Source organism: Chrysochloris asiatica, unplaced genomic scaffold (genome assembly GCF_000296735.1).
Source record: "Chrysochloris asiatica unplaced genomic scaffold, ChrAsi1.0 scaffold00288, whole genome shotgun sequence".
NCBI lineage: Eukaryota > Metazoa > Chordata > Mammalia > Afrosoricida > Chrysochloridae > Chrysochloris > Chrysochloris asiatica.
In genome coordinates this window covers 2,040,427-2,049,614 of record NW_006408806.1, presented here as the reverse complement: position 1 = coordinate 2,049,614, position 9,188 = coordinate 2,040,427, and the positions used below count along the sequence as shown (strand labels likewise).

General features: G+C 37.1%; 1 protein-coding gene across 1 annotated transcript in view; it reads right to left on the bottom strand.

Moving 5' to 3' along the window:
* PRSS12 (protease, serine, 12 (neurotrypsin, motopsin)) overlaps window positions 1-9,188 on the bottom strand; it is a 168,091-nt gene that overhangs the window by 46,525 nt on the left and 112,378 nt on the right. The window contains exon 9 of the mRNA XM_006874595.1: window positions 4,672-4,877. Within this exon, the coding sequence (XP_006874657.1) occupies window positions 4,672-4,877 (206 nt within the window). The remainder of the gene's footprint in view (window positions 1-4,671; window positions 4,878-9,188) is intronic.

The following is a 9,188-nucleotide window of genomic DNA, read 5'->3' as shown; positions in this document are numbered from 1 at the left end:
TTGTGTGATGTTCTTGATGTCATCCCACAACTCCTCTGGTCTTTGGTCCTTAGTGTCTAATGTATCAAATCTGTTCTTCTGATGATCTCTAAATACAGGTGAGATGTGTTCATGCTCATATTTTGGCTCTTCTGGACTTGTTTTAATTTTCTTCAGCTTCAGCCTGGACTTGCATATGAGCACCCAATAACAATGAATTCTTCATTGCAATTCCTTTTTTAAACAGCATAAAAGATGACTATATACATGGACCTGACCAGATGGAATACACATAAATCAAATTGACTACATCTGTGGAAGGAAATGGTGGAAAAGCTCCATATCATCAGTCAAAACAAGGCCAGTGACAGACTATGGAACAGATCATTAATTGCTCAAGAACAGATTTAATGCACTATGCACTAATTACCAAAAACCAGAAAAGTGTGCCATGACATCAAAAACATCATACAGGAAGAAAGTCAAAAGGTCATTAAGAAGACAAGAAAGAAGGCAAGACCAAGATGGATGTCAGTACAGACACTGAAACTCGCTGTCCAGTGTAGACATACTAAAATAAATTAAAGAAATGATGTGGTAAAACAGCTGAACAGAAAATTTCAAAGGGGAGCTTGAGAAGACACAGTCAAATATTATGATGAAATGTGCAAAGACCTGGAGTGGGAAAACCAAAAGGGAAGAACAGACACAGCATTTCTTAAGCTGAAAGAACTGAAGAAAAAAATTCAAGCTTCGACTTAAAATATTGAAGGATTCTTTGGACAAAATATTGAATGATGCAGAAAGTATCAAAAGAAGATGGAAAGAATACACTGTACCAAAAAGAAATTGTTGACGTTCAACCATTTCAAGATATAGCATATGATCAAGAGCCAATGGTAATGAAGAAAAAAGTTCAAGGTGCACTGATGGCATTGGCAAAGAACAAGTCTCCAGGAATTAACATTATACCAGTTGAAATCTTTCAACAAACTGATGGGTACCGGAGGTACTCAATCATCTATACCATGAAATTTGAGAGATAGCTACTTGGCCAACTGATTGGAAGAGATCTGTATATGTGCCCATTCCAAAAAGAGGTGACCCAACAGAATGTGGAAATCATCAGACAATATCATTGATGTCCCATGCAAGTAAAATTTTTCTAAAGATAATTTTTTAATGGCTGCAACAGTACATAGATCAGAATCTGCCAGAGGTTCAAGCCAGATTCGGATGAGGATTTAGAACAAGAGATATCATTGCTGACATCAGATTGGCTGAATGCAGAGAATATCAGACATGTTTACCTGTGCTTTATTGCTATGCAAAGGCTTTCGACTGTGTGGATCATGACAAGTTATGGACAACATTGTGCTGAATGAGTAATGCTTAATTTTGCTCATGAAGAACTTGTACATAGACCAAAATTAGTCATTCAAACAAAACAAGGGATACAGTTTGGAAAGGTTGTATTCTTTCACCTGACTTTGGAACGACTATTCTCTCATTTTATTCAATCTGTATGCTGAGCAAATAATATGAGAAGCTAGATTATATTAAGAAGAACATGGCATTAGAATTGTAGAAAGACTCATTAACAACCTATTATATGCAGATGATACCATCTTGCTTGCTGAAAGTGAAGAGGACTTAAAATACCTACTGATGAAGATCAAAGACCACAGCCTTTAGTATGGGTTTCACCTCCATGTAAAGAAATAAAAAATCTTCATCATTGGACCAACAAACAATAGCTATATAAATGGAGAAAAGATTGAAGACTTCATTTTGCTTGGATCAACCATCAACACTTATGGAAACAGCAGTCAAGAAATCAAATGATGTATTTCATTAGTCAAGTCCTCTTTTAAAGTGTTGAAGAGCAAAGACGTCAGTTTGAGGACTAAGATGCAACTGAACAAAAGACCATTTCAATATTCTCATATATATGTGAAAGTTGAACAATGAATAAGGAAGACCACAGAAGAATTTGTGCATTTGAGTTATGGTGCTGGAGAAGAATTTTTAAAGTATCAGGGACTGCCCAAAGAACAAACAAATCTGGAAGGAGTACAATCAGAATGCTGCTTGGAAGCCAAGATGGCCAAACTTCATCTCTCATAGTTAGGACATATTATTAGGAGGAACCAGTCCCGGAGAAGGACATCATACTTGGTAAAGTGGTGGGTCTGTGAAAAAGAGGGAGACCCCCAACTCGATGAATTGGCACAGTGGCAACAGCAATGGGCTCAGCATAGCATCAATTGTGAGTACGGCGCAGAACCAGGCGGTGCTTTGTTCTGTTGTACACGGGGTCGCTATGGGTCAGAACTGACTCAATGGCACCTAACAACAAGAAGAAGTTTAAATCACTGAAAGGAATTTAATAAATGAAATTGTAATCAGTATTTATATAAAACTGGTTTACTTATATATGAAGAATACAGCATAAAATAGTACACAGTGTTATAAATGTTTGTCTGAACTTTCCAAAGCCTCTCAGATAAGGGAGATTCTTACTGGCAATATGCAATTCATTTCTTGTATTGCCTTTTTTTTTTTTTAAGGTTTTTATTGTGAATTCAGTGATAGTTTACATGGGAGAACATCAGCTGTACATTCATACTATCAATTTTCGTTTCATTGCAACGATTACAATCCCCTCCATGCATCATCATTCAACAGCATTTGCTTCCATTCCTCTGTTTTTGTTTTTGGAAGTACAGTGAAGCACTCAGGAATATAAAACCATTCAAACAACCAAAGGGTACACCCCACAAGCCTATCCCCCAGCCGTCAACACAGAGCCCCTCTCCTTCCCTGAGTCCAGAGTCTCCAGCTGCTGCATTTCTCCACAACATCATCTCTACCTCCATCTCTGGCATCACTGTTTCACTGGATAGGGTACCACATTCCTCTCTTCTCCCTTGATGATCCCAGGGTCCTCTGCTCTTGGACTACAAGATCAACCACTCCCCTTCTTTTGTTACAAAATGTCTACCTTTACATTTGCAACACTCACAATCAGTCCTGATAGCAATTATTCACTATTGAACCACAAGAGTCTTATCCCCATTTCCTTTCACCAGTCCTGTCCAGACAGGTTGGAAACCACTCAGTGGAGATTCTACCTTCCCCTCACCATCTGAAACTAGGCTCTCTCTTGAAAGCTTGTAAGCCAGTCACTTTGTGTCTTTGTAGCCTGCCCCCACCCCATTTTGGGTAACCAATGTCTAAGTTGCCCATCCCTGTCAATTCTGTGTTGTATTGCCTTTTTGCAGTCATTAACAGATATCTGAAAAAGAAAATGCTTAAGTGTAGATGGACCTTCCTTTTTTTAAAAAAAAAACAAAACAAACTTATTTTGTGAATTGGGTGAAGGTTTAGAGAGCAGACCACCAGTTTTATATTCATCAAACCACACACTTTGTTTCATCTCAATGATTACAATTCCCTGCCCGTATCAACAGTTATCCCACTTTTTACCTGTGGTTCCTATTTCCATTAGATTCTTCTGCCCAACCATTTTGAACTTGGTCCTTAGGTAAATGTTGCCCTTTTGATTTTAATTTACTGACCATTTCATGGTTGGCATACCTGACTAGTGACGTTATCCCCATTACGTTACCTATCTACTGCTTGGCTGAAAATTGGGCCAGAAGGGTGAGTTCCTTTCCAGATCTGAAAGGTGACTGAGGGCCATTGCCTAAGAGTCCTCCAGTCTCTTTCTAATCAGTAAATCTGGTCTTTCTTTATATATATAATATCCCAGTTGCTGTTCATCAAGGTAGGATGTAGTACATTGTCTTTGGGGACTATGTTATGTGAATTGACTCTGGTGTCTCCTGAGACTATGAATTAATTGACATGGTTTTAAGACAATCCAATGCATCATAATCATGAACTTTTAGCCCAGAAAAATATTCTTTTCATAAAATCTGACCACAGATTTCATCTATCTTTTATCTAGGGCTTTAAGGAATGCTTCCATTTTTAAAAATAGAAACATCTCTTTATTGCATTATACCAAAAGACTACTTCGTAACTTCCTTAATTTTTTTAATTGCAGAAGATAGAATCTGAGAAATATCATTTTTCTTTTTTAATCCATGAAAAAGTATCCTTGTTTAAAAATATTACTATGAATACAAGAAGTGTGTTTCAATGATTCATGTTTATATTTTCATTTCATTTCTTCCTTTTTTGTTATCTATTTCTTAAGATCATATTGTTATTTTTAATTTTTTAAATTTTGAATGAATATTTACAGACAAGATAATCAGTTTTACATTCAATAAATCATACATTTTGTTTCATATCAATGATTATAATCCTCCCATACATCATTTCTTTTTATAATGAAGTAAATGCCAATTTTGGCTCTTCAAAGATAGCAACAAGTCTGGCAGTTTTTATTACATCCAGAGGAAGAATGGTATGGATATGGTAAAAATGTAAAAAGTGGAAGATCCCAGAGATGATAAGGCCCTGTAAATCCACTCCAGCTCCTCTCACAGTAAGCCTTACCTAGGAAGTTTAAGAGCCACAACCTTTAAATACTAGAGCAAGGAACAAGGGATAGTGTGAATTCTTGTTACATGAGATTTTTTGCTATCAAAGAAATGCATATAGGAGAGAACAGGCAATTGGTATTCTTTGCCTTGTATAAGACCCCAGAACTTTACTTACCTTTATTACTTTTAGCTGATGCTTTCTTGACAAAATAATCACAAATAACTCCTGCATCTTCACTGTGGCGACAGTTGTGTCTTCCAATATCTTGTTTAATGCAGTCAGCCAAGGACCTCTCATTTCCTGTGCACTTCACATTATCCACATGGATGGGCCCTTTGCCTTCCCCAAAATAAGCCATGGTTCTTGCTCTTGCAGGACCCCTGGAAACAAAATGTTCATACACCTGAATCAACATACAATTCAAATCACAGCATATACTTTCATTCTATTATATGGTTTAACATTTACATATTAAAATTAGCATCTATATGTAAGCTATATAATGGCTTTGCATGGTCCATTAAACACAGGTGAATATCTTTCTGTTTTTCTATGCTTTCAGCTAAGATCCATCTGAGGACAACATTGGTATCTCTCATTCCATGTCCTCTTCTGAATCTGGCTTGAATTTCTGGCAGTTGCTTATAATGGATTGCTGCAACAGTTTTTGAATAATCTTCATCAAAATTTTACTTACATGTACTAGTAATGATATTATTCAATAATTTCCACATTCTTTTGGATCATCTTTCTTTGGAATGGGCAAAAATATGGATCTCTTCCAGTCAGTTGTCCAGGTATTTGCTCAGTCATCTTTACATTAAGGCTCTACACTGTAGGGCCTTAATGTAAAGGGTTAATGTAAAGGGTTAATGTTAGTAAGTCTCTTCAGTTAAGTTCTTTTCTATGGTACCACCTTATTTCAATGTAAGTGGCACTAGTATCTGAGTTCAAGAAAATCTGAGAACCGCCACTGGGTGAGCACAGCAACAATCTCTCCCATGAACTTTTCCCCCCCACCCCAGGAACTTTTGAAGCCCCCTTGTATTTGGTAATGAAGTTATTAGTGAATGTATTTTATATTACAAAGGATTAGACAAGCATAAGAAAACCTCCCTGATGCAGACAAGTATGCAACCTCATCTATAAAATGGGCACAATAGTAAATTCTTGTTGTTTTAAGTTCTCATAGCAACCTTGTATAGGGTTTCCAAGGAATGGCTGTTAGGTTTGAACCACCAACCTTGCAGTTAGCTGTCCAGTGCTTATCCTATAGTGCCATACCTTATCCAATTATTGTGGAGATTAAATGAAATAATGCCTAGCACAAAATAAGAACTTAATAAACATTAGTTACATATGAGTTAGGAGTCCTGGTGTGGCATTGTAGGATAAGTACTGTAATGCTCAATGAAAAGTCGGTGTTTCAAACCCACCAGTTACTTCTTGGAAACCCTATACAGGGTCATTATGAGACCAACTCAATGGCACATTACAACAACACATAGGAACTATACACTGCATTTAAATAAACAAATTAAATGGGAAGGGGGAGGAGACTAAAAATGCAAACAATTCAGCAAACAAACTGGGCTAATACATAATCCTTTAAAATATCATCACTTGAAATTTTCTTTAGCAATGTTCAGGTTTTCATTTCCACCCTAGGAAGATATGGTATACATATGAACACAAGTAGATAGGTAATATCTATGATAAAAGACAATTCCTAGTAAAACATTTGAAAGAATGACCATCAGTAAAGCTTTAAAGTTATTTACCTACCAACCACTCAATGGCAGCAAAGCCTTACTTAATTTCTGCTCACGCTGGCAAAAGGACAAAGTAAATTTTTCATCCTGTCTAAAGAATATGCTGTAGCACATTCTCATAATGTGGTCTTCTGATTCCAATTGCTTATGTGTTGAGCAAAATACATGGAGTAGCTGTCAACGTCCCAGAATGTGTAAGTGCCTGCTTCCTCTTTGTCTACTGTTCTGCTGGTTGGGGAATGTCAAACAGATGGAAAGGTTCAGGGTTCAGTTTCAGAGCTTTTTCCTGTTCTGATAACTAATGGCTGTAGCATGTGTACTAAAATTATGAGAAGTTTTAAATCAAAAGAACTATCTCATTAAAATAATAACTTGTAACAGATTTCTGACATCAAAATAGGTTAGAGTTAATTAGGATAAAATCATTGTACTTTCCTGATACTTATCTAGGGAACTCAGGAAGAGTAGTGTATTGTAATGGATAATCTGAGAAATTCCCTTGAAGAGTGTCCCCTTACAGTCAGGAGACTTGGTTTCACATGCTGTAGTGTGTACCACAGTTACTTGATACATAAATCCAGTCAATTCTTCAGCATTGGTAAATGCTACTCTGATGGAACTACGTGTGTATGTGTGTGTGTTGGTGGTGGTGTTAGGTGTCGTCGAGTTAGTTCCAACTCAAAGCAACCCTATTCACAACAGAAAGGAACACTGCCTGTAGAAATGTTTACAACTTATTAGAAATGTTTACAACTTATCAGAAATGTTTACAGTCATAGATGATCCTTGTCCCCATATAGGTAACTCTAAAGATACTCATGAAATTTATTATATAAATCTAAAACTGATTTAATGAATGTATAACTTTAAAAAAAGTTCATTGTATCAAATATGTAAAAGTTCAAGAAGCACAAAAAGCTCCAATAATACCCTAGGATTTGGGTATTTTATTTCCTCCCTGTGCATACTTGTGGGGAAAATAATAGCCATGCTTTTTAATGGTTAAAAACAAAACAAAACAGCTCATTGAACAAATTTGTTGTTGTTGTTAGTCTCCATCAAGTTGGTACCAACTCATGGAAACCTAATGCACAGAAGAATGAATCACTGCCCGATATGGGGCCAACCTCACTACTGTTGCCACACTTGATTGAGCCCATTGATGCTGCCACTTGGCCAATCCATCTCATTGGGGGTCTTCCTCTTTTTCTCTGACCCTCCACCTTACCAAACATGATATCCTTCTCTAGCGACTGGTCCCTCTTAACAATATGTCTGAAGTATGAGAAATGAAGTTTGGCCATCTTGGCCTCCAAGAAGCACTCTGGCTGCACTTCTCCCAACACAGATCTGTTGGTTCTTTTGGCAGCCAATGGCACTTTCAATATTCTCCTCCAATACCATAACTTAAAAGCATCAATTCTTTTACATCTTCCTTATCACTGTCCAGCTTTCGCATGCATATGAGGTTATTGAAAATACCGGATTGGGTCAGGCGCACCTTAGTCCGCAAGCTGACATCTTTGCTCTTAAATACTTCAAAAAATTACAGATTAGTGGATCTCAAAAGTCAGATTGCTAAAACCTCACAGAAACAAGTCCATGATAGCCAAAGATGACCTTGAGAATATCTCACGTGAATTTAGAGACCATCTGAAGAACAGCTTTGATACATTAAACACTAAAGACCGAAGACTAGAGAGTTGTGGGATGACATCAAGCACATCATACAGGTAGAAAGCAAAAAGTCATTAAGAATACAAGAAAGAAGGAAAAGATCAAAATGTATGTCAGAATAAACACTGAAAGTTGCTCTCTAGCATAGAAATGCTAAAGCAATTGGAAGAAATGAGGAGGTATAAGAGCTGAACAGAAAATTTCAAAGACCAGCTCGAGAAGATAAAATCAAATATTACAATAAAATGTGCAAAGATCTGGAGTCAGAAAACAAAAAGGAAGAACACACTCAGCATTTCTCAAGCTGGGGGAACGGAAGGAAAAATTCAAGGTTTGACTTTCGTTATTGAAGGATTCTCTGGGAAAATTATTGAATGATGCAGAAAGCATCAAGAGAAGATGGAAGGAATACACAGAGTCACTGTACCAAAAGGAAATGGTTGATGTTCAACTGTTTCAAGAGGTACACTGATCAAGAGCCAATGATACTGAAGGAGGAAGTCCAAAGTGCATTGAAGGAATAGGCAAAGAACAAGGCACCAGGAATTGATGGAATAAAAATTAAAGTCTTTCAAAAAAGTGAGGTGGCAGAGGAGGCACTCACTCATCTCTGCCAAGAAATTTAGAAGACAACTATCTGGCCAACTGATTGGAAAAGATCCCTATTTGTGCCAATTCTAAAGAGAGGTGACCCAACAGATTACAGAAATCATTGGACAATATCTCTGATATCCCGTGCTAGTAAAATTTTACTAACAGTAATACAGAAACAACTACAAGCATACATTGACAGAGAACTTCCAGAGTTTCAAGCCAGATTCAGAAGAGGCCATGGAATGAGGGATATCACTGCTGATGTCCGATGGGTCTTGACTGAAAGCAGAGAATATCAGAAAGATGTTTACCTGTGCTTTATTGACTAAACACAGGCCTTCGATTGTGTTGATCACGACAAGCTATGGACAACATTGCGAAGTATGAGCATTCTGGATCACTTAATTGTGCTCATGAGGAATCTGTACATGGACAGTTGTTCGAACAGAACATGGAAACTCTGGATGGTTTAAAATTAAGAAAGGTGTGCGAAAAGGTTGTGTTCTTTCACCATACTTATTCAACCTATATGCTGAGCAAATAATCCTAGAAGCTGGGTTATATGACGAAAAATGTGGCAATCAGGATTGGAGGAAGACTCATTAACAACTTGCGATATGCAGATGATACAACCTTGCTTGCTGAAAG